The sequence below is a fragment of the Erinaceus europaeus genome, chromosome 16 (genome assembly GCF_950295315.1).
Source record: "Erinaceus europaeus chromosome 16, mEriEur2.1, whole genome shotgun sequence".
NCBI lineage: Eukaryota > Metazoa > Chordata > Mammalia > Eulipotyphla > Erinaceidae > Erinaceus > Erinaceus europaeus.
In genome coordinates, this window is record NC_080177.1 from 45,503,474 (window position 1) to 45,529,272 (window position 25,799).

Consider the following 25,799-nt stretch of genomic DNA (forward strand, 5'->3'; position numbering starts at 1 on the left):
GAGAGACAGAGAGACACCTGCAGCCGTGCTTCACCACTTGTGAAGCTTTCCCCCTGCAGGTGGGGACTGGGGGCTCGAACCTGGGTCCTTGCACATTGTAACAAGTGCTCAACCAGGTGCGCCACCACCCAGCCCCAACTTATTTTTATTATCTTTATTTATTGGATAGAGAAAGCCAGAAATCAAGAATGAAAGGGAAGAAAGACACCTGCAACACTGCTTCATTGCCTGCAAAGCTTTCCTTCTGCAGGTGGGGACCGGGGGTTTGAACCTGCGTCCTTGCACATTGTAACATTGTACTCATCCAGGTGCACCACCACCTGGCCCCCTAAAAATACTCTTTTATTTTTTGTGTATTTAAAAAACAAATGTATTATACTAATGTGATAAGCACCGGCAATGAAAAACACACTATTAGAAAGGGGTTATCCTGTGTTGAAGTATTTTTCTGCTATGTTGTATCTGAGATTTATATTTCTTTATCTGAAGGTGGTGAAAAAGATGTATGTTTTAGAAAAGAATGCTCTTTCCTGTCTTTTTTAAGTACTTGAGGGCAGTAGTTTAATTTTTTTACAATGGGTTTTTGAAGGAATAAAGAAATGTTTTATTGTCTTTAAGAATAAAAGCTGCTATAGGGTGAGTGGAATAGTTCACTTGGAGATTAGCTACTTTGCCATGTGCATGACCCAGGTTTGAGCCTGACCTCCACTGCATTGAAGGAAACTCTGTTGCTGTGGCCTCCTTCAGTCACTCTCTGCCTCTCTTTCTCTTTTTATTTAGTGTTTATTTATTTATTTATTCCCTTCTGTTGCCCTTGTTGTTTTATTGTTGTAGTTATTGTTGTTATTGATGTCATTGTTGTTTGATAGGATAGAGAGAAATGGAGAGAGGAGGAGAAGACAGAGAGGGGGAGAGAAAGATAGATACCTGCAGACTTGCTTCACCACTTGTGATGCGACTCCCCTGCAGGTGGGGACCTGGGGGCTCAAACCAGGATCCTTATGCTGGTCCTTGCACTTTGCACCACATGCGCTTAACCCGCTGCACTACTGCCTAACTCTCTGCCTCTCTGTTTTTATTGTTATCTCCTCCAGGCAACTAAAAGCTGCTATGTTTAAAGACAGAGTGGTGGCCCGTGAGTAGGATGGAAATTGAGAGAACCTTTTGTCCATCTTTCTCTCTTTTTTCCTATAATTTGTAAAGTCGAATCAATGAAAGTTTTCTCTAGGCAGATACTGTCTTTTAAAACAAAAGATTTAATCTTTCCTTTTTTTGTCATATGATGTATTTTCCTTAGCTGTGTGTCTGTCTTTTCCTTAATATTCAGCCTTTCTTCCTTCTGATATCTATCTCCAAATAACTACTACATAAGTGAATAGGAGTGAGATATGGACACAGTTGACTGAATACTGAATGGTAGGACTGAATTGGTATTCTTTCTATGTGCGCTTAGCCTGGTGTTTCACCACCCAGCCCCTTGAGTTGGTTTTCTTAATAGAATTATGAATGAATAAGTTCAAATGATAGTTTATGGCATCTTAATGGATTCCTGTCTATATATATGTGTGGTTATACATATATATATATATATATATATATATATATATATATATACACACACAAATACAAATTTCTTCAGTTCCACAGTGCTTGCTTTTTAAAAAATCTTTTAAAATTTTTATTACTACCTTTATTGGATAGAGATAGCAGAAATCGAGAGGGAATGGGAAGAGAGACAGAGAGATACCTACAGCCCTGCTTCGCCATGTGTGAAGCTTTTCCCCTGCAGGTGGGGACTGGGGGCTTGAACCCAGGTCCTTGCACACTGTAATGTGTGCACTTAACTAGGTGTGCTACCATCTGGTCCCACTTGCTTTTTTTAAAAAAATTATTTATTTGTTGGTTATAGAGATAGCCAGAAATAGAATGGAAAGGGAGATAGAGAGCAAGAGAGACAGAGAGACACCTACAGCACTACTTCACCACTCATGAAGCTTCCCACCTGCAGGTGGGGACCAGGGGCTTGAACCTGGCACTTTGAGCACTGTAATGTGTGCTTTTAACCAGGTGTGCCACCATCTGACCCCCCTTTTAAAATTTGTTTTATCTTTATTTATTTATTGGATAGAGAAAGCCAGAAATCGAGAGGGAAGAGGTGAGAGAAAAGGAGACAGAGAGACACCTGCAGCCCTGCTCCAAAAGCTTTCCCTCTGCAGATGGGGACTGAAGAATCTAACCCGGTTCCTTGCACACTGTAACGTGCACTCAACCAGGTATGCCACCACCCAGCCCCCCACAATGCTTGCTTTTTTAATATGACCCCTAGTAACAATCCTATGAGGTAGGTAAGAAGATACTGTCACCAGGAAACTGATATGGTTATGATAAATGGTAAAGTTATAAAACTTGAACTTGATTTATATAAGTTATAAACTTGTTAAGTTATGGCCGGGTGGTAGCACACCTGGTTGAGTGCATATGTTACAATTTGCAAGAATCCAGGTTTGAGCCCCCAATCCCCACCTGTGGGGGGTGGGGATGGGAAGGTTTGCAAGTGGTGAATTTGTGTTGCAGGTATCTCTCTGCTTCTTTCCCCATCATCTCCTTTCCTCTCGATTTCTGGCTGTCTTGGTCCAATAAATAAATAATGATAAAAAACCTTGATAAGTTATAAAAGTTGAACTTGAATTGGAATTATTTATATCACAAAATAATTGGATTTTTCCCCCTAGCATTAGGAAAGAATAAAAACCCAAGATGTTGGTGGCTAATACTCTGTCTTTTCGGTCTCACATCAATTTATATTCCTTGAGAATTTTCCTTCTTTTTTAAAAAATTTTTTATTTATAAAAAGGAAACATTGACATAGGATAAAAGGGGTATAGCTTCACACAATTCCCACCACCAGACCTCTGTATACTAACCCCTCCCCTGATAGCTTTCCTACTCTTTAACTCTCTGGACCCAAGGTCATTGTGGGGTGCAGAAGGTTGAAGGTCTGGCTTCTGTAATTGCTTCTCTGCTGAACATGGGCATTGACAGGTCAATCCATACTCCCATTCTGTCTCTCTCTTTCCCTAGTGGGGAAGGGCTCTGGGGAAGCAGACCTCCAAGGCACATTGGTGGGGTTGTCTGTCCAGGGAAGTCTGGTCGTATCCTGCTAGCATCTGGAACCTGGTGGCTGAAAAGAGAGTTAATATACAAAGCCAAACAAATCGTTGGACAATCATGGACCTAAAGGCTGGAATAGTGCAGGTGAAGCATTGGGGGGTGGAGTTTTCTTTCTTTCTTTCTTTCTTTCTTTCTTTCTTTCTTTCTTTCTTTCTTTCTTTCATTAGTGATTTAATAATGATCAACAAGATTTGGGGATAAGAGGGGTCCTATTCCATACAGTTCCCACCACAAGAGTTCTGTATCCCGTCCCCTCCATTGGAAGGTTCCCTACTCTTTATCCCTCTGGGATTATGAACCAAAGACCTTTATGGGGTACAGAAGGTGGAAGATCTGGCTTCTGTAATTGCTTCTTTGATGGACATAGGTGTTGACAGGTCGATCCATACTCCCAGCCTGTTTCTATATTTTGATAGTGGGTAAGGCTCAGGAGGTGAGGTTCTGGGATACATTGGTGAGGTTGTCTGCTTGGGGAGGTCAGTATGGTATCATTAGTAGCATCTGCAGCTTGGTGGCTGAATTCTTGCCTGAGCTCAATAGATAACCTGCAAATGGGTTAAAAGTTTTATCTGAGAAGGTAGTTATCAGAATTGAGAATAGAACTAGAAAGCTGGATCAGGGCAGAGAGTAACTCCCAAATAGGAAAGTATATGAATACCATTAGCTGTTAACCCCATCGATCATTCAGAGGTAGTGAATAAACACCTGTCTGCAGGTTTCTTTCTATCTCCCCATCTCTTTCGATTTCTCTCTGTCCTAGCCAACCTTAATGGCAACAATAACAACAAAATGGGAAAAAATGGCCTTCAGGAGCAGTGAATTTGTAGTGCAGGCACTGAGCCCCAGCAATAACCCTGATGGCAAAAAAAAAAAAGCATGAAGAAATAGAAGCAAAGTCCCAAAGGTTCCAGGGCTGGGAGAAATGTGCATTTTAAAGAGAATGAAGAAAGTTCCTTGCTGTCTTAGAGTTTATAATGGCAATAGATAATTATTATTATATAACTAAGTTATTTGGGGGCTTGGTTTACTTTGAAAATCCCATGGTGTGAGGACTTCCAGTGGTGGGGCTACAGAGCAGCAGCAGCTGTGTCTCCCTTCTCTCCTCTCCTCTCTTGGGTCAAAGAGGAATACCAAAGGAGATCATCTGGGACCACAACAAAACAGGACTAGAATGACTTCAGGAACCCACCAAATCACCAGTGGCTCCTGGACAGAGAGGAGCCTAAGGAGAGATTGAGCTACGGGTAACAGTCTGGCAGTTTAGCAGTTGAGGCACCATCTTCAGTCTGTTTTACCAACAAAAAGACTGCTGAAGGGAGGAGAGAACTCCTCTAAGACTCACCAAATGCAACTGTGACTCTCCACTGCTACTGCCCTCAGAATCTGGAGCAGCGAGGGGGAGGCCCTTTGCTGACATAGGGAGGCAAGAACTGACCAGGAAACTCAATAGGCGATCTACACCTTGGAAGCCTAGCAGCAGGGCTCTGTAGTGGGAACATTTCCACATTGTTCTCCTGATGAGAACAGGTGAATAATTGCCTCAAAACCAACTATAAACAGGACTTGTTTAGAAACTCACAGAGCCCAGCAGTAATGCCCTGCTTGGCAGAGAAGCTGAATTGAGTCCAGAGCTCTGGATCCTTGGGGTGTGAGAGTCTCTTTGCATAACCAGTGTATTATCTCTCTCCCACCCTGCTTTCTCTCTTTGTCAGGAGTGAGTGATTAAGCTAAAAATCCTACTTATAGTTTAAAAACCCATAGCCTACAGTGAAGAAAAAGAGTCTTTAACAGCCACTGTGCTCCAGTTTAGGTATTGAAATAATATTGAAAAAACTATCAGTTTCTACAACTGTGAACTCTTTAAGTGCCTTACTTAGACACAAGTCAATACAGACAAGAGTGATCAGTAATTTGAAAAGTACTAAGAGAGGGACCTTATAAAACACTATATTGAATGGTTTAACCAACAAGGAAAAATATTGGAGAAATGAACCAGGACAAAAATCCAGCTAAAAGCACTCAAAAGGTAGAAGCACAGATTAACAAGGTCGACATCCAAATGCTAGTTAAAGAAATAGTCACATGAGTGAGTAGAGTTTGAAAGAATTGTCATCAGAAATGCAGAAACAACAAATGACACTCTGGAAGGAAACACTAATTATATCAAGGTTATTAGAGAGCTGAAAGCTGAAATAGCTGAGCTAAGAACACAACTAGCTGAACAAGCTAAAACAGTATCAGAACAGGGTAACAAAATAGATGAACTACAGAAAACAATGGAGGGGGGAGAAAATAGAATAAATGAGGCTGAAGACAGAATTACAAGGTCAAGAATGAGTTAGAGACAACTAAAAAAGAAGTAAAAGATCTCAAAAAGAGATTGAGTTACTGAAAACAACAACAGAGACCTATGGGATGACTTCAAAAGAAATAATATATATTATTGGCTTACCAGAGGAAGAAAGAGTAGGAGGGGAAAAAAGCATTCTTCAGGACATAATAGCTGAGAACTTCTCTATTGTAGACAATATCAAAGATATAAAGGTTAAGAAGCCCAGAGGGTTCCAAACAGAATTAACCCAGACTTAAAGACACCAAGACACATCATATTTAGAATGAACAGGAATAAGGATAAAGAAAGGATCCTGAAGGCTGCAAGAGATTCATCTATAGAGGAAAACCCTTAAGATTGGCAGTTGACTTCACACAAACACTACAGGCCAGAAAAGAATGGCAAGATATTTATAAAGTGCTCAATGAGAAAGGCTTTCAACCAAGAATACTGTATCCTGCTAGATTGTCATTCAGATTAAAGGAGGCATCAAAACCTTCTCAGACAAGCAACATTTGAAAGAATCAACTATCACCATGCCTGCCCTGAAAGAAGCTCTGAAAAGTCTCCTATAAACAGACCATTATAAATATGCCATATATCAGAACACTCTTAATATCTACAATAATGGTGTTAAAATATCTTCAATGTATGATATCAATAAATGTCAGTGGCCCGAATTTGTTGTTTTCGACGGGCTGGCTTCACGGGTGGGTAACAGATGACCCGGGACTCATAGCTGGGTTGTACGCAGTATCTCTTTATTCATGCAGGACGCAGCACAATCTATACCAAGCTAAGCTAAACTCAAAACTACAAACAATCTTGTCCTTATAAATATACTAGCCCAGTAGGGTAGGAACAGGATGTGACGCAGAGAGGGTGGAGAGAAAAGTGACTGGTGAAAATCAGGGTATGACAAGGAGAGGGGCGGAGCAAAAACATATCATGAACCAGTGGGGATTGAACCAATGCCCTGCAGTGGTTATGTAAATAGAATACAGTAGTTATGTAAATAGAATGCAGTGTTAAGCAGGGGGGATTTAAACCAAATGAAACAGAAGGGGTTTTTAGAAGCATACCAACATGAATTCACCTATTGAAAGCCACAAAGTAGGAAGATGGATCAGAAAACACATTCCTAACCATATGCTGTCTACAGGAAACCCACCTAACTCAGCAAGACAAACACAGACTCAAAGTGAAAGGATAGAAAACTATCATACAAGCCAATGGCCCACAAAAAAGGGGAGGAACAGCTATTCTCATATCTGACACGATAGACATTAAAATAAAATTTAAAAAGATAGAGGTGGACATTACTTAATGCTCAGAGGATCAGTCAATCAAGAGGACTTAACAATTATTAACATCTATGCACCCAATGAGGAGCCATCTAAATACATCAAACATCTACTGAAAGAGCTACAACAATATATTAACAGCAACACAGTCATAGTGGGGGACTTCAACACTACTCTCTCTCTCTACTTGACAGACCATCCAGGCAGAAAATCAATAAAGACATAAGGGAGCTAAATGAGGAGATAAACTAGAACTATTGGGCATTTTCAGAGTCATTCATCCCAAGAAACTGGAATACACATTCTACTCAAGTGCACATGGATCATTCTCAAGGATAGACCATATGTAAGACCACAAAGACAGCATCAGCAAATTCAAGAGCATTGAAATCATCCCAAGCATCTTCTCAGACCACAGTGGAATTAAACTAACAACAGACAGGCAAAAGATTAGCAATTGTCCCAAAATGTGGAAGTTCAACAGTACACTTCTTAACAACCTCTGGGTCAAAGAGTAAATAAAGGAAGAAATAAAAATGTTTTGAGTATTCAATGAAAATGAAGACACAAGCTATCAAAATATTTGGGACACAGCTAAGGCAGTACTGAGAGGGAAGTTTGCAGCCATACAAGCACACATTAGGAAACAAGTCAAAGCACAAATAAACAACCTGATTGTACACCTTAAAGACCTAGAAGAAGAAGAAGAACAAAGGAACCCTAAGGCAACCAGAAGGACAGAAATCACTAAAGTTAGGGCAGAAATCAATAATATTGAAAATAAGAAAACGATACAAAAGGTCAATGAAAGTAAATGTTGGTTTTTCGAAAGAGGGAACAAAATCAGCAAACCTTTAGCCAGACTCACAAAACAAAAAGGGAGGAGATCCTAATAAATCAAATTGTAAATGAAAGGAGATATCACAATAAACACTGCAGAAATTCAACATATCATGCGAGGCTTCTATGAACAACTATATGCCACCAAGCTAGAGAACCTGGAAGAAATGGACGATTTCCTAGATACCTACGAACTTCCAAAATTAAATAAAGAGGAACTATATAATATGAACAGGCCTATCACAGCTAACTAAATTGAAACTTATCAAAAACCTTCCCAAGAATACAAGTCCTGGACCAGATGGTTTTACAAATTAATTCTACAAAACCTTCAAGGAAGAGATAATACCTCTAATTTTAAAAGTCTTCCAGAAGATTGAAGACACAGGAATACTTCCTTCCACCCTCTATGAAATCAGTGTCACTCAGCTACCAAAAACAGACAGGGATACAACCGAAAAAGAAAACTGACCAATATCTCTGATGAATATAGATGCTAAAATATTGAACAACATTCTAGCCACCAGATAAAGCAGTATATTAAAGGTTATTCATCATGACCAAGTGGGGTTTATCCCAGGATACAAGATTGGTTTAATATATGTAAATCAATCAACGTGATCCACCACATCAATAAAGGAAGACTAAAACCCACATGGGTATATCAATAGCTGCAGAGAAAGCCTTTGACAAAATACAACATCCCTTTATGATCAAAACACTGCAAAAAAAAAAAATGGTAATAGAGGAAAATTCCTGAAGATAGTGGAGTCTATATATATATAGCAGACCTACAGCCAACATCATACTCAATGGTGAAAGTGTGGAAGCATTTCCCCTCAGATCAGGTACTAGACAGGGCTGCCCCCTATCACCATTACTATTCAACATAGTGTTGGAAGTTCTTGCCACATCAGTCAGGCAAAAGCAAGGAATTAAAAGGACACAGATTGGAAGAGAAGTAGTCAAACTCTCTCTAATTACAGATGACATGATAGTGTACATAGATAAAAATCGAGCTAGAAGCTTTTGGAAATCATCAAGAAATACAGTAAGGTGTCAGGCTACAAAATTAATATACAAAAGTCCATGGTATTCCTCTATGCAAACATTAAGTTAGAAGAAGATGAAATCCATTAATTAATTCCTTTTACTATATCAACAAAAACAATAAAATATCTAGGAATAAACTTAACCAAAAAGTTAAAGGCTTGTATTTACTGAAAATTATGAGTCACTACTCAAGGAACTAGAAAAAGACACAAAGAAAAGGAAGTATATTCCATGTTCATAGGTTGGAAGAATTAACATCATCAAAATGAATATACTACCCAGAGCCGTATAAAGTTTAATGCTATCCCCATCAAGATCCCAACCACATTTTTTGGGGGGGAGTATAGAACAAATGCTACAAATGTTTATCAGGGACCAAAAAAAGACCTAGCGTTGCCAAAACAATCTTGAGAAGAAAGAACAGAACTGGAGACTTCACACTCCCAGATTTCAAATTGTATTATAGGGCCATTGTTAATCAAAACTGCTTGGTATTGGAACATGAATAGACACACTGAACAGTGGAATAGAATTGTGAGCCCAGAAGTAAGCCCCTATACCTATGGGCATCTATTCTTTCACAAAGGTGCCCAGGCCACTAAATGGGGAAAGCAGAGTCTCTTCAACAAATGGTATTGGAAAAAATAGGTTGAAACATGCAGAAAAATGAAACTGAACCACTGTATTTCACCAAACAGAAAAGTGAATTCCAAGTGGATCAAGGACTTGGATGTTAGACCACAAACTATCAGATACTTAGAGGAAAATATTGGCAGAACTCTTTCCACAGACATTTTAAAGACATCTTCAATGAAAAAAAATCCATTTATAACGAAGACTATGGCAAGTATAAACCTATGGGACTACATCAAATTAAAAAGCTTCTGCACAGCAAAAGAAACCACTTCCCAAACCAGGAAACCCCTCACAGAATGGGAGATCTTTACATCAGACAAGAGTTTAATAACCAAAATATATAAAGAGCTTACCAAACTCAACAATAAGAAAACAAATGACTCCATCCAAAAATAGGGAGAGGAAATGGACAGAATATTCACCACAGAAGAGATCCAAAAGGCTGAAAAACACAAAAAATGCTCCAAATCATTGATTGCCAGAAATGCAAATAAAGACAACAATGAGATACCACTTCTCTCCTGTGAGAATGTCATACATCAGAAAAGGTAGCAGCAACAAATGCTGGAGAGGGTGTGGGGTCAAAGGAACCCTCAGCACTGCTTGTGTTAATGTCAGTTGATCCAACCTCTGTGGAGAGCAGTCTAGAGACCTCTGAGAAGGCTGAAAGTAGACCTTCTATATGATCCTGCAATTCCTCTCCTGGGGATATAGCCTAAGGAACCCAACACACCCATCTAAAAAAAATTGTATATGCCCATGTTCATAGCAGTACAATTTGTAATAGCCAAAACCTGAAAGCAACCCAGGTGTCCAACAACAGATGAGTGGTTGAGCAAGTTGCGGTATATATACACAATGGAATACTACTTAACTATTAAAATGGTGTTTTCACTGTTTTTAGCCCATCTTGGATGGAGCTTGAGAAATCATGTTAAGTGAAATAAGTCAGAAACGGATCAATATGGGATGATTTCACTCTCAGGCAGAAGTTGAAATACAAGGTCTGAACAGAAAACACAAGTAGAACCTGGACTGGAGTTGATGTATACCACCAAAGTAAAAGACTCTGGGGTGTGTCAGGGGGAGAATACAGGTCCTGAAAAGGATGACAGAGGACGTAGTGGGGGTTGTGTTGTTATTTGGAAAACTGAGAAATGTTATGCATGTACAAACTATTATGTTGATTGTAAAAAATTAATCCTCCAATAGAGAAATTGAAAAAAAAATCGCACAGTTAGGATTTACTGTGCCATATAAGACTTGACCATGATTTTTGTCTTTTAATGCTATTTATAAATAACTGTATTTTGGATACTAACAGCTTCTGATCTGCCTGGTCTAAGATTATAGTTTATTTATTTTTTTAAGTTATTATTACAAATACTTTATATACTTAAGCCCAGTGTCTGAATTCATTCAGTCCACAAATTTGAAACATTAAGAGCTTAGACTAAAGACATATATATACTCTGAACTGAAATCTATGCATATGTAGAACTCAAGATATTCAGTCTATTTCTCCCGACACATTGAATAAATATTTATTTGTAAGAGTGCAAGTTAGTAGGAGTATAGATTAATACCATTCCAACCACCAAAAATCTGTGTCCCTACCCCCATGCTCCCATGGGAATTATTTTTATAGGTCTTAATTCACTTACTTAGGGCTGATTTAATTAAAATCTTTTCTACCATAATATTGAAGGGCCAAGGGAAAGAATGAATTTTTTTTCTGTGTCTGTAATATATATATATATAGATTTAAATGCATTTTTTTAGCATAAACTATGCCGTGGACTTTTGAGATTAATATAATTTGAGTCAGCTCATAGTATATAGTAAACATTTGATAAAGGAATGAATGATTTAGTTTGATCTTAATTTCCTTCTTTGGTTCCTACTTTTATGTTTTAAAAAAACAACTCATATTTATGGAGAACCTAATACCAGGGAACTATGAAGAGATCATCCCATTTAATCTCCCCTACAAAGCTTTTGACATAGGTATTAGTATACCATCTATGTTAGTCTAGGGAAATTAAGTACCCCCTGGCTGTTTTCTCATTTATAACATGAGAATGATGTTTGTACCTTTTTTATTTTTAGGTTTAATAAGACCTTTATTATTTTATGAATTTTGAGATTTCTCAAGTGTTCAATGTTTTTTCTTTTATTTTAAATTAGTTAATTTAAAAAAGGAGACATTAACAAACCATAGGATAGGAGGGGTACAACTCTACATAATTCCCACCACCAGAATTCCCGTATTCCACCCCCTCCCCCTGATAGCTTTCCCATTCTTTATCCCTCTGGGAGTATGGACCCAAGGTCATTGTGGGTTGCAGAAGGTGGAAGGTTTGGCTTCTGTAATTGCTTACCCGCTGAACATGGGTGTTGACTGTCAATCCATACTCCCAGTCTGCTTCTCTCTTTCCCTAGTAGGGTGGGTCTCTGGGGAAGCGGAGCTCCAGGACACATTGGTGGGGTCTTCAGTCCAGGGAAGCCTGGCCGGCATCCTGATGGCATCTGGAACCTAGTGACTAAAAAGAGAGTTAACATACAAAGCCAAACAAATTGTTGAGCAATCATGGACCCAAAGCTTGGAATAGTGGAGAGGAAGTGTTAGGGGGGGTACTCACTGCAAACTCTAGTGTACTTCTGCTTTCAGGTATATATTTTGCAGTAGTTTATGGATACGTGTGAACATATGCTCTCTCTCACAGAAACTGGTCTATATCTAGGTTTTGGGTCTTTGTTAGAAAGTGAACCACCTGGGATGTAATTAGAGAACACTATGTAAGGAAAGGTCTCACCCGAGTAATGAAGCTGAAGGGTTGTCATTCCACATGTGAAGTCTCTGGACACAGTCTGAGCTGAAGCATGTTGAGGTGGCAATCGTGTTGATTAGTTTGCGATCGGCAGATGCAATATTATTTGATATGGATTGGGAGAGGCATTCGGGAAAGTGGGCCCTATCCAATGGTTCTAGGACGGGGAAGTAGGGGCTCTATAGTGGAGATGTGAGGTTCCTGCTGTCTTAGGGTTCAAAAAGACAATGGATAGTTAATGTTATCATCGCATTATTTGGTAATTGGGTTAACTTTGAAAAGTCCTTCTGTTAGGGTTTTCTGTACAGTACCCAGTATCTTGTATATAGCTGTGCTATTGGTTGCTTCTGATCTACTTGGCCTAGGCTTTTGAGAGAGTCCGCACATCAAATACACATCCTATATATTAAAAAGACTCAGTCTGTGTTTTAAAAACTTCAAGACATACAACTAATTTTCCCCCTCTCATATTAATTATCTAGTGATTTATATGACTACACTTTACTAGGAGTGTACATAAACACCATTCCCACCACCAAAAGACTGTGACCCATCCCTCCCACCCACTCCCACCCCCCACTGGCCCAGGAAGCTGCATGTCTACCCCTCACCACAGGGTTTTTACTTTGGTGCCCTACTTACAATTTGGTCAGGTCCTGCTTTTAGTTTCCCTTTCTGATCTTCTTACTCAACTTCTGTTGATGATTGGGATCATCCCATACTCATCTTTATCTTTCTGACTTAGCTCACTTAACATAATTCCTTCTAGCTCCATCCAAGATGTGTCGGAGAAGGTGGGTTCATTATTCTTAATATCTGCATAGTATTCCATTGTGTATATATACCACAGCTTTCTCAGCCACTCATCTGTTGTTGGGCACCTGGGTTGCTCCCAGGTTTTAGCTTTTATGAATTGTGCTGCTATGAACATAGATGTACACATATCTTTTTGGTTGGGCATTATGGAATCCTGGGGGTATATCCCCAGGAGAGGAATTATTGGGTCATATGGAAGGTGTATGTCTAGCCTTGTGAGAGTTCTCTAGACTGCTCTCCAGAGAGGCTGGACCAATTTACATTCCCACCAGCAGTGCAGAAGGGTTCCTCTGTCCCCACAGCCTCTCCAGCATTTGTTGCTGCTGTCCTTTTTGATATATTCCATTCTTACAGGAGTGAGGTGGTATCTCAGTGATGTCTTTATTTGCATTTCTCTGACAATCAGCGACCTGGAGCAATTTTTCATATGTTTGTTAGCCTTTTGGATCTCCTCTGAGGTGAATGTTTTATTCATATCCTCTGCCCATTTTTGGCTGGGGTCATTTGCTTTTTTGGTGCTAAGTTTGCTGAGATCTTTGTATATTTTGGTGATTAGTCTCTTGTCTGATGTATGGTATGTGAAGATCTTCTCCCATTCTGTGAGGGGTCTCTGTTTGTGTGATAGTTTTGTTGGATGTGCAGAAGCTTTTCAATTTGATGTAGTCCCATTGGTTTGTTTCTGCTTTAGTCTTCCTTGCAATTGGGTTTGTTTCATCAAAGATGTCCTTGAGGTTTAGGTGGGAAAGTGTTCCACCAATGTTTTCCTCTAAGTATTTGATAGTTTCTGGTCTGACATCCAGGTCTTTGATCCATTTGGAGTTGATTTTTGTTTTTGGTGAGATAAGGTGGTTCAGTTTCATTCTTCTGCATGTTTCAACCCAGTTTTCCCAGCACCATTTATTGAAGAGAGCCTACTTCCTCCATTTAATACTTTTGGCCCCCTTATCAAAGATTAGATGTCCATAGGTGTGAAGAAATTAATTTATAAATTCAAGAGACAGGACACAAGACTGAATTCGGGTTAGGAATGAGATCTTCATCCATGTCCTCTTGTGATTAACCAGCTCTGTGATTACCTTTATCAAGTTTTTGAGTACTTCAATTAATTTAGGAATATTTAAATGTTTATATTCTTTGTGTTAAATATAGCTTAGAATCATCAACAATAAAATATTTTTAGAATTATTGACAAACTATATAAAGTTTACATTTTTCAGTATTTTTATTGTATTTTTTTTAAAAATTACAGTATTTTAAAAAAAATTCCTTATTCATGAAATTTTGTTGTAGAATATATGGTGTTGGGTGGGGGAGACAGCATAAAGGTTATGCAAACAGAATCTCATGCCTGAGGCTCCTAAATCTCAGGTTCAATCCCCTGAACCACCGTAAATCAGAGCTGAGCAGTGATCAGGTGTTTCTCTCTCTGTGTCTCTCCGTGCATCTCTCTGAAAAAAATTAAATTAAATTTTAAAAAAGTTGTATGTGTTCTGATTCTCTTTCATTAAGTAAATAATCAGAATTTTTAAAAAAAGAATATATTGTGTTTTGGAATAAATTACCATGTAGTTGGATAGAAACACAACCTTAACACTTAAATTACTTACATTTAGTCTTTTTTTTTTTTTATTGTTTTCTTAGGGACAATGATTTATAAGACAGTTGTCACACAGGTACACTTAAAAACTTTTTTTTTTTTTACTAATGACTTAATATTGATTTACAAATTACAAGATGACGGGTATAATTCCATACCTTTCCAACCACCAGAGTTCTGTGTCCCCATTTTCTCCATTTGAAACCGCAGTAGTTCTCCCCAGATCACAGATATGGGTTAGCTACTATTTCTACAACTATCTATATTTTTATGTATTTGCCAATTTTTTTTTGTGGTACACAGGTACATTTTCTCATCTTTCCATGATAGCCATCAGCACGCCACCAATCTTACCACCAGTTTAGATCCTCCTCTAGTATTGTACATCAGATCTCTACATCAGATCTCTTTAATACCCACTCAGTTCTGCCACCCATACACCTATCCCTGACCTTGCTGCAACAGACTACATCTAGTCCAGGTTTTCCCTGTATTTTGCTTCTCACTCCTTGTTTCTTAGCTCCATCTATAACTTAAGATCATGGGATATTCATCTTTCTCCTTCTGGCTAATCTCATTCCATTCTTTTTACTTCTTTCTTTTTTTTTTTTTTTTTTAGCTCATTCTTTTTTTTTTTGTTTTTTCCCCCTTTTTTTTTATTTAAGAAAGGATTAATTAACAAATCCATAGGGTAGGAGGGGTACAATTCCACACAATTCCCACCATCCAATCTCCCTATCCCACTCCCTCCCCTCCCCTGATAGCTTTCCCATTCTCTATCCCTCTGGGAGCATGGACCCAAGGTCATTGTGGGTTGCAGAAGGTAGAAGGTCTGGCTTCTGTAATTGCTTCCCCGCTGAACATGGGCGTTGACTGGTCGGTCCATACTCCCAGTCTGCCTCTCTCTTTCCCTAGTAGGATGGGTCTCTGGGGAAGCGGAGCTCCAGGACACATTGGTGGGGTCTTCAGTCCAGGGAAGCCTGGCCGGCATCCTGATGACATCTGGAACCTAGTGACTTAAAAGAGAGCTAACATACAAAGCCAAACAAATTGTTGAGCAATCATGGACCCAAAGCTTAGAATAGTGGAGAGGAAGTGTTGGGGGGGGGTTACTCACTGCAAACTCTAGTGTACTTCTGCTTTCAGGTATATATTTTGCAGTAGTTTATGGATACGTGTGAACATATGCTCTGTCTCACAGAAACTGGTGTATATCTAGGTTTTGGGACTTTGTTAGAAAGTGAACCACCTGAGATGGAATTAGAGTATACTATGAAAGGAAAGGTCTCACCCGAGTAATGAAGCTGAAGGGTTGTCATTCCACAAGTGAAGTCTCTGGACACAGTCTGAAGTGAAGCATGTTGAGGTGGCAATCGTTGTGTTGGTTAGGTTGTGATCGGCAGATGCAATATTATTTGATATGGATTGGGAGAGGCATTCGGGAAAGTGGGCCCTATCCAATGGTTCCAGGACTGGGGGGAAGTAGAGGCTCTATAGTGGAGATGTGAGGTTCCTGCTGTCTTAGGGTTCAAAAAGACAATGGATAGTTAATGTTATCATCACATTATTTGGTAATTGGGTTAACTTTGAAAAGTCCTTTTGTTAGGGTTTTCTGTACAGTACCCAGTATCTTGTATATAGCTGTGCTATTGGTTGCTTCTGATCTACTTGATCTAGGCTTTTGAGTCTGCATATCAATTACACAGCCTATATATTGAAAAGATTCATTTTGTGTTTTGAGCTCATTCTTTTTTAACATAATTCTTTCAAGTTTCATCCAAGATCATCAACAACTCATATCTTTTTAATTTTTTATTCTATTTATTTATTCATGAGAAAGATAGGAGGAGAGAGAGAAAGAACCAGATATCACTCTGGTACATGTGTTGCCAGGGATCAAACTTCGGACCTTATGCTTGAGAGTACAATGCTGTATCCAGTGCACTGCCTCCGGGAGTATAACCACTCATATCTTATGCTTTCTTTTTCTTTTCTTTTCATTTTTTTCCACAGGATATTGAAAAGATTTTTAGTAACATTTCAGATATACATGAATTGACTGTGAAACTTTTAGGTCTAATTGAAGATACAGTGGAAATGACAGATGAAAGCAGTCCTCATCCCTTAGCTGGTAGTTGTTTTGAAGATTTGGCAGAAGTGAGTATACAAAACTTCTTTATATTCTCATTAAAGTTCCAAATGCCATAATAAGAGATTTAGTCAGACATTCTTTATGAAAGTTGGAAGACACTGCTAGCTACAATGAAAAAATACTTAAAATTTAACCAGTAGCAAACTAAACAAATTTAAAAATTAACAAAACAAAAAGTAATTATGTATATATAATATTAAAAAAATTTAAATGAATGGAAGGTAAGTAAGGTGTATACTCTAGATTAGGAGCTTTCTCCTGACTCTAATATAGTATTTTAATATTAACATTATAATTTCAACCTACATGATTTTAAAATTAGTTAGATTCTAATTGCATTAAGATTTCATGTTTTGGGAGTTGGGCGGTAGCTCAGTGGGTTAAGCAAAGCACAAGGACCAGCATAAGGATCCCGGTTTGAGCCCCCAGCTCCCCACCTGCAGGGGAGTCGCTTCACAAGTGGTGAACCAGGTCTGCAAGTGTCTATCTTTCTCTTTATCATTTCTCTCTGTCCTATCCAACAAAGACATCAATAACAACAATAATGAAACAACAAGAGGGAATAAATATTTTTTAAAAATTAAAAAAAATACTTAATGTTTTCTGATGGTACATTTTCTTCATAGCTTCTTTCTTCCTGGAGCAATTACAGAAGCCAGACCTCCCACCTGAGTTTGATCCCTGGCAGCACATGTACCAGAGTGATGTCTGTTTTTGTTTTTTTTTTCTTTCCTCTCTCTCCTTTCTCATAAACAAAATCTTTAAAAACAAAATAAAACAGGAAAAAAAAAAACTTTGGTCTGTACTCCCAGAGGGATAAAGAATAGGGGATGGGATACAGAACTCTGGTAGTGGGAATTGTACTCCTCTTATCCTACAGTCTTGTTGATCATTATTAAATCACTAATAAAATAAAATAAAACTTCTTCCTTTCTGATCTACTTACTACTTTAGATGTAAAATGATAAATAAAGTCAAGCAAATAAATATGAAATACATAATAAAAAAACTAAAAACTAAAAATGTAACACATTGTCAAAATATGGCAACATAGAATATAGTGCAGCAAAGAACACAGAATCTTTTGACCTTTTTAAAATTTGTAATTAATAGTAGGTTATAAGATTGTAAAGTTACCATGTATAGTTCTACACCACACCCCACCACCACCAGAGTTCTGTGTCTTCACCCTCTCACCACCCAAAGATAACCACCATAGTTCTTACAACAGTTTATTTGCTTCTGTTTTATTTTTGTGTTCATGTATATCAGATCTCTAGATTCCACATGAGTGAAACCATCAAGTCTTTCATCTCTTTACTTCTTTTTCTTTTTTTTTATATTTATTTTATTTATTTATTCCCTTTTGTTGCCCTTGTTGTTTTATTGTTGTAGTTATTATTGTTGTTGTTGTTGTTGGATAGGACAGAGAAATGGAGAGAGGAGGGGAAGACAGAGAGGAGGAGAGAAAGATAGACACCTGCAGACCTGCTTCACCGCCTGTGAAGCGACTCCCCTGCAGGTGGGGAGCCGGGGTTCGAACCGGGATCCTTATGCCGGTCCTTGTGCTTTGCGCCACATGCGCTTAACCCGCTGCGCTACAGCCCGACTCCCTTTACTTATTTTTCTAAGCATATTTACCTTCAGTTCCGTCCATTGTGTCCCAAAGGACACAATATCATCTTTCTTGATTGAAGAATATATGGAATATATATCCCATAACTTTTTTAGCCAGTCGCCTATTGATGGAGGCTGCTTCCACTCTTTGGCTATTGTGAATAAAGCAACTATGAACATAAGGTGAATTAGAGTTAGAATGTCCTTTGGATAAATGACGTAAGAGTGGTTTTACTGAATCATAAGGCAGTTCCATTTTTGTTTTATTTAAGAGAGACAGGGATACCACAGCATTCAAACTTACTTCAGTGCCACAGTAATCTGATCTATAGGGGGGAGGGGGGAGATGATCCTGGATCACATATATTACCATGCAGGCATCCACCTAAATGAGCTGCCATACCTGCCCCACAGATAACTATGTATGCATTTAGGTGTGTGTGTAGTTGCAAGGTACAACTTGCTATTTTGTTTGCTTGTTATTGAGCGGTTGAGATTAAACCCATGGATTCCTACATTTGAAGCATGCTCTTTACAATTGGGATATAACATTGGCCCCTAGAATCTCACTATATTATAATCTGTTTTTTGCTCACTATATCATAAACATTTTTCATCTTAAAACTGCTTTGTGATACTTTTTAAAGTTTAAATATAACATGGAAACATTATAATATTTATATTTAATGTGTTTATTTTATTGGATAGAGACAGAAAATGAGAGGGGAGCGGAAGATAGAAAGAGACAGACACCTGCAGCCCTACTTCACCACTCATGAAGTTTTCTCCCTGCATGTGGGGACAAGGGGCTTGAACCCCTGTCCTTGTGTACTGTAATGTGTGCGCTTAGCAAGGTACATCAACACCTTGCCACCATCATAATATATTTTAACCATTTTTTGTCAATAATCATGTAGGTTGAGTGACAGATGGTGGCACAGTGGGTAAGGTGCACAAGTTACTGTGTGTGAGGACCCATGGTTCCTATCTGTAGGAAGGAAGCTTCATGAGTGGTGGAATAGACTGCAGGTGACTCTCTTCCTCTTTCTAGTCCCCCCTATTGGTCTATTTCTCTCTGTATATATCATAATAATATTTTTAAAAAATGTCTCCAAAGCACAAGGACCAGCATAAGGATCCTGGTTCGAGCCCCCGGCTCCCCACCTGCAGGGGAGTCGCTTCACAGGCAGTGTCCATCTTTCTCTCCCCCTCTCTGTCTTCCCCTCCTCTCTCCATTTCTCTCTGTCCTATCCAATAATGACATCAATAACAACAACAGTAATAACTACAATAATAAAACAAAAAGGGAATGAGTAAATAAATAAATATTTTTTTTAAATGTCTCTTAAGTGTGAGCTCATTTCAACCTAGATAAGCCTAACTAAAATTTCACATCCCAGCTATCTTTTTACTAAGTATACTTCTCACTTATTGAGGCTAAATATACATAGGCATTTTAGTAGTTTGATACTTGGCTGCAAAATCAATGAGTTATTTTTAGCTTTTTGTCATCTATTGCTTGAGGCTATTTACTTTATTTAAATTCTTCCCCCAGTTATAGCTATTGTTATTATATGTCCTAAGAAGTATACAAAAAAAAAAAAAATTCTAAAGCCTAGTTGAGGACTTGAATAAAAACGTGTCCATAGTAATCTGTGCCATGTTACTAAAAAAGTTGTTCTTTTAAACCTAACACATTTTCCTTTTTTTTTTGTTCCCAAATAGGAGCAAGCATTTGATCCTTATGAGACATTATCACAGGACATTCTTTCACCAGAGTTTAATGAACATTTCAGTAAATTGATGGCCAGACCTGCAGTGGCACTTCACTTTCAGGTAAACAAATTGAACTTTTTAAAAATTTTTTATTATCTTTATTTATTTATTGGATAGAGACAGCCAGAAATCAAGAGAGAAGGGGGGGTAGAGGGAAAGAGAGACAGAGAGACACCTGTAGCACTGCTTCACCACTCATGAAGCTTTCCCCCTGCAGGTGGGGACCGGGGACTCGAACCTGGGTCCTTGCGTACTGTAACATGTATGCTCAACCAGGTGCACCACCACCCGGCCCACAAATTGAATATTTTTATAAAAGATAATATTGTATCATCTTATCCTTCAAATCTATGAAACTCTAGAATAGTTTCAAGAAACAAGTAATGAAAATTTCACTGGCTCTTCAGAAGTCTGTTTATTCTAGGTGTATTTTAGATTGTCTTCTGTTTTCTGTCTTGAGTCCTTTCAATCTGTTTTTAATGTGGAAATCTTTTATAATGAACCATTATAAATACTATTTGACCAAAGGAATTTGGCACTTTAAGATTTAGGGTATAGAACTGAATATGGAAAGTTATTTCCAAATCTTAATCTTTACATTAGTCAAAATTTAAATTGTATGGGGTGGAAAATATCCTCATACATACTCATACTGTTTTCTCTTTCTGCCTGTAATATAGTATATGAGATAAATATATTAATGAATATGCAGGTAAATTGATTTCAGTATTGCACTTAGATGAATAAAAGGAATTCTTGGGTGGAGGAGTTAGCATTATGGTTATGCAAAGAGACTCATGCCTGAGGCTCTGAAGTCCTAAATTCAATCCCCTGCACCACCATAAACCAGAGTTGAACAGTGCTCTGGTTAAAAAAAAAAAAAAAAAAAAGGAAGAAATCCTTCATTGATTTGATTAACTGAAAGGGACTAACTTAATGAAGGTTACAGTTATGATATTTGACTACTTATTCCTGTGGAAACATCCTGTGGAAATTTTCTAGGATGGCTCTCTGAGCGTATAAGTATGGTCAAATCTTTATTGTTGTTCTTCTTCTAGCGTTTGCCTTTCTTCCGTAGCCAGTCAACAGCATCAGGTTGAGCCTGATGTAAAGTTTTGAGACCTCCTTTGAATCTGGAGAGGTGGCAGTCGTTGGCTATGTGGGTCATAGTCTTTCTGTAGCCGCAGGGGCAGTTCGGGTCGTCTCTGGCTCCCCAGCGATGGAACATAGCTGCGCACCGGCCATGGGGCCATGGCCTGTTCGATAGCGATTGAGGAGGGCCCAATCATAACGTGCTAGGTCAAAGCCGGGTTGACGCTTGCAGGAGTCTGTGATGAGGTGTTTGTTCTATACCTCAGCTGACTGCCAACTCTGCTTCCAAGAGTCTGGAACAGAGAAGTTCAGTGTAGGTGTAGGGGACCAGATTGGGTGACGAGACGTCAAGCGTTGAACAGGGTGGGCGAAGATATCCGTGTATATTGGCAGGTCCGGTCAAGCGTAGACGTGGGAAATGAACTTAGATGATGCTGCATCCCGACGAATATCTGGCGGGGCCATGTTGCTAAGAACTGGCAGCCATGGAACCGGGGTGGAACGGATGGTTCCAGAAATGATCCTCATGGAGGAATATAATTTGGAATCCACCAAGTGGACATGGGGGCTACGGAACCATACTGGAGTACAGTATTCTGCAGTGGAATAGCATAATGCCAGAGATGATGATCGCAGTGTGGAAGTGCTCGCGCCCCATGAGGAGCTGGCCAGTCTTGCAATGATGTTATTCCTCGCGCCCACCTTTGCTGCAGTTTTTATGAGATGTTTGTGAAATGACAGAGTGCGATTGAGAGTAACTCCAAGATAGACTGGCTGGGCTTCATGCCGGATTCTCGTATTGCCAAGCTGCACATTAAGCTCACGCGAGGCCGAGGCATGGTGTAGATGGAAAACAGATGATACCATTTTTGCAGTGCTAGGGATTAGTCGCCATTTTTTACAGTAATCAGATATCAGAGACATGTCTTTCGTAGTGTTTCCTCGAGGATGTCGAACTTTGATGCCTGAGTTGCACAGCAGATGTCATCAGCGTAGATGAACTTCCTTGAAGAAGTTTCTGGGAGGTCATTGATGTAAATATTAAATAGCGTAGGAGCCAGAACAGAGCCCTGGGGGAGGCCACTTGAGACAAGTCTCCATCTGCTAGACTTGTCACCCAGATGCACCCGGAATCTTCTGTTTTGGAGAAGAAACGATATAGTGTTGGCCACCCATGGAGGCAGGCATCTTGAGATCTTGAGTAGGAGACCACGGTGCCAAACCGTGTCATAGGCTGCTGTGAGATCAACAAAGACAGCACCCTGCCCCTCTCCTAATGAAAAAATGAAGAAAAATTGGCCTATGGTAGCCACTAAATTATATAACTAACATCCAAGACCCTGTGTTCATTCCTTGATGTCACCTTAAAAAATTAACCAAATGGAATTAGAGAATCCTACAAAAGGAAAGGTCTCACCAGAGTAATGAGGCTAAATGAGTGTCCACGCCTGACATCTCTGGACATAGTCTGAAGTGAAGCATGCCGAGGTGGTACTTGTTGCGTTGGTTAGGTTGGGATTGGCAGATGCAGTATCATTTGGTATGAATTGGGAGAGTCATGCAGGAAAGTGAGCCCCACCCTAGAGGTTCCAAGACTGGGGGAAATATAGGCTCCATAGAGGCAGCGGGAGGCTCCTGCTGTCTTAGGGTTTAAGAAGGCAATAATTATTGCTGTAATCAAATTATTTTGTCAATTGGGTTAACTTTGAAAATCTCCTTGTTAGGATTTGCTGTATCATATACAACATCACCATAATTTATGTCCTATTATTTGTATATAGCTATGTCTTATAGAGTAAAGCCACCAGTTGCTTCCCTGGTCTAAGCTTTTAAGAGAGTCAACATATCAAAGACTCAGCCTAGGGTCTGTGCATTAAAAAATTTGAGACATTCAATCAGTTTTCCCCTCTCATAGTAATTAAATAGTGACTTATATGACTACAAGTTAATAGGACTACAAGTTAATAAACACCATTCCCACCACCGTAAGGCTGTGTCCCATCTCATTATCCACCCCCCTCCAGTAAAGCTGAACATTCACCCTCATCCTTAACCCAGAGATTTTTACTTTGGTGCCCCACTCCAAACACAGTCAAATCCTGCTTTGAATTTCCCTTTCTGTTCTTTGTCAACGTGGGAAAGAGAGAGACAGTCTGGGAATGTGGATCAACCTGCCAATGCCCATGTTCAACGGGGAAGCAATTATAGAAGCCAGGCTTTCCACCTTCTGCATCCCATAATGACCCTGGGTCCATACTTTCAGAGGGATAAAGAATAGGAAAGCTATCAAGGGGAGGGGATGGGATACGGAGCTCTGGTGGTGGGAATTGTGTGGAACTGTACCCCTCTTATCTTATGTATTTTGTCAGTGTTTCCTTTTAAAAAACAAAAAATTTTTTTAAATTAACCAAAACTGTGATATTCAGATATCTGTTGAACTTAAGGATGAATTCAGGTTTTCTACAGAAACTTAGCTTTTATTCCGATGATTTGGATTGACTTTTCTGGCTAAGCTGTATGGTGTGTTTCATAAATTCAGTGAGCTTAGTCTGAAGCTTAATCTTTTTTTTTTTTAAGTGAATGTGAAAAAGTCATGTCTGTAATAATGCATCATTCCTTGTGACCCAGGAGATGGCATGTTGATGCCCTGAGTTTGATCCCTGGCATCATATGTTTCAGAGTGATGTTTTTGTGCTCTTACTCTCTCCCTCTCTCTACGTCTTAAAAAAAAAAATCATCCTCCAAAATACATCCTTTATAAACCAATTCAATTTTAAATATTGTAAATGATGACATAAAAATGTGTAAGAAGGCATATAGCTTTTCAGAATTTTTACACGTGCACATCTGTAAAAAGAGCCAAGACCATACCACCATTTCAGATGGTCTATTTGTTTTTTTTTTTCAATTTTAATATATTTATTTATTGTCTTTTGTTGTCCTTGTTTTATTGTTGTAGTTATTATTGATGTCGTTGTTGTTGGATAGGACAGAGAGAAATGGAGAGAGGAGGGGAAGACAGAGGGGGAGAGAAAGATAGACACCTGCAGATCTGCTTCACTGCCTGTGAAGCGACTCCCCTGCAGGTGGGAAGCCGGGGGCTCGAACAGGGATCCTTATGCTGGTCCTTGTGCTTTGCGCCACGTGCACTTAACCCAGTGCGTTATCTCCTGACTCCCCGGTCTATTTGTTTTTATCTTTCTTGGTTTTGATGTAGTACCAGTGATCAAAACAAGGATTTCATGCATAATACATGCACTACTGTTAAAACACCTCCATGGCCCCTGGTTTTTTTTTTTTTTTTTAGGGTTTATGGAAGCCTAAACTTTTGAAGAAAAATTATAGAGTAATCCCCAGGTCTCCAGCCAAATGGATTATGGCATTTTGGGTGAATGGGGTTGGGTTTCCCCTACAGGAAACCCTCTATGGACTCCCTCTCTTCCAGTAAAATGCATTTACAACAAGTGCTGAAGTAATATGGTGAGCATTGAGACAGCTCAGTTGCTGGTGGTTCAGCTCAGCACTTAATATAGAATACACCCTCCATTATAGTTTTGATAAGTCTAATCTTGTACTTTTAAATTCCAGTGTTGTTAGGCACTATTGTTATGGTATTGATATAAGTAAAGTACTGTTACGTCTTTTTGCTTTACAGTCCATTGCTGATGGCTTTAAAGAGGCAGTTCGTTATGTCCTACCACGCCTTATGCTGGTGCCAGTGTATCATTGCTGGCACTATTTTGAATTATTAAAGGTAAGATGAAAACTTCCTGGACCAAAAGTACTTGTATGTATGAGACTTCAGAACTTATTTTTAGTAATCATAAAAAAACATCTTAGGGGGCCGAGCAGTAGCGCAATGGGTTAAGCGCATATGGCACATGGCGCAAAGTTCAAGGACCAGTGTAGGGATCCCGGTTCAAGCCCCTGGCGCCCCAACTGCAGGGTGACACTTCACAAGCAGTGAAGCAGGTCTGCAGTTGTCTTTCTCTCCCCCTCTCTGTCTTCCCCTCCTCTCTCGATTGCTGTCTGTCCTATCCAACAAGAACAACAGCAATGGCAACAACAACACTAACAACAATGATAAACAAACAACAAGGGCAACAAAAGGGAAAAAATGGCCTCTAGGAGCAGTGGATTTGTAGTGCAGCTACTGAGCCCCACCGATAACCTGGGGGCAAATAATAATAAAAAACATCTTTTTCCACAGACCATGGAGAAAAACCTGTATTTCTTATCTTTGTATCATTTTCAAACAGTAGATATCTTTATCTGTCACTTCCGTTGTATAGACTCTCAAACTACTGACAAGAAGGAGTTCACTTTTACACTAATTTTTGGAAACACAATGATTGTTTAACTCTCATTTTATATAAGTAATCGATAACAAATGTAACATTGCCCTAAATTCTGTTAAAAGTTTTTTTTTAATACTTTCAGTATCATTGCAGGTTAGTTATTTTGTTTATTTATGCAGAAGATAGGAAGAGAGAGAAAGAACCAGACATCACTCTGGTATATGTGCTGCCGGGGTTTGAACTGTGCTGCCAGTAATTGAATTTCAGACCTCATGCTTAAGAGT

The 25,799-nt window shown here is 39.0% G+C and overlaps 1 protein-coding gene across 2 annotated transcripts in view; it reads left to right on the forward strand.

Moving 5' to 3' along the window:
* SOS2 (SOS Ras/Rho guanine nucleotide exchange factor 2) overlaps positions 1–25,799 on the forward strand; it is a 120,463-nt gene that overhangs the window by 47,623 nt on the left and 47,041 nt on the right. For both annotated transcript variants that reach the window (XM_007535794.3, XM_060175009.1), the window contains 3 exons: positions 16,594–16,737; positions 20,075–20,185; positions 24,873–24,971. In XM_007535794.3, the coding sequence (XP_007535856.1) occupies positions 16,594–16,737; positions 20,075–20,185; positions 24,873–24,971 (354 nt within the window). The remainder of the gene's footprint in view (positions 1–16,593; positions 16,738–20,074; positions 20,186–24,872; positions 24,972–25,799) is intronic.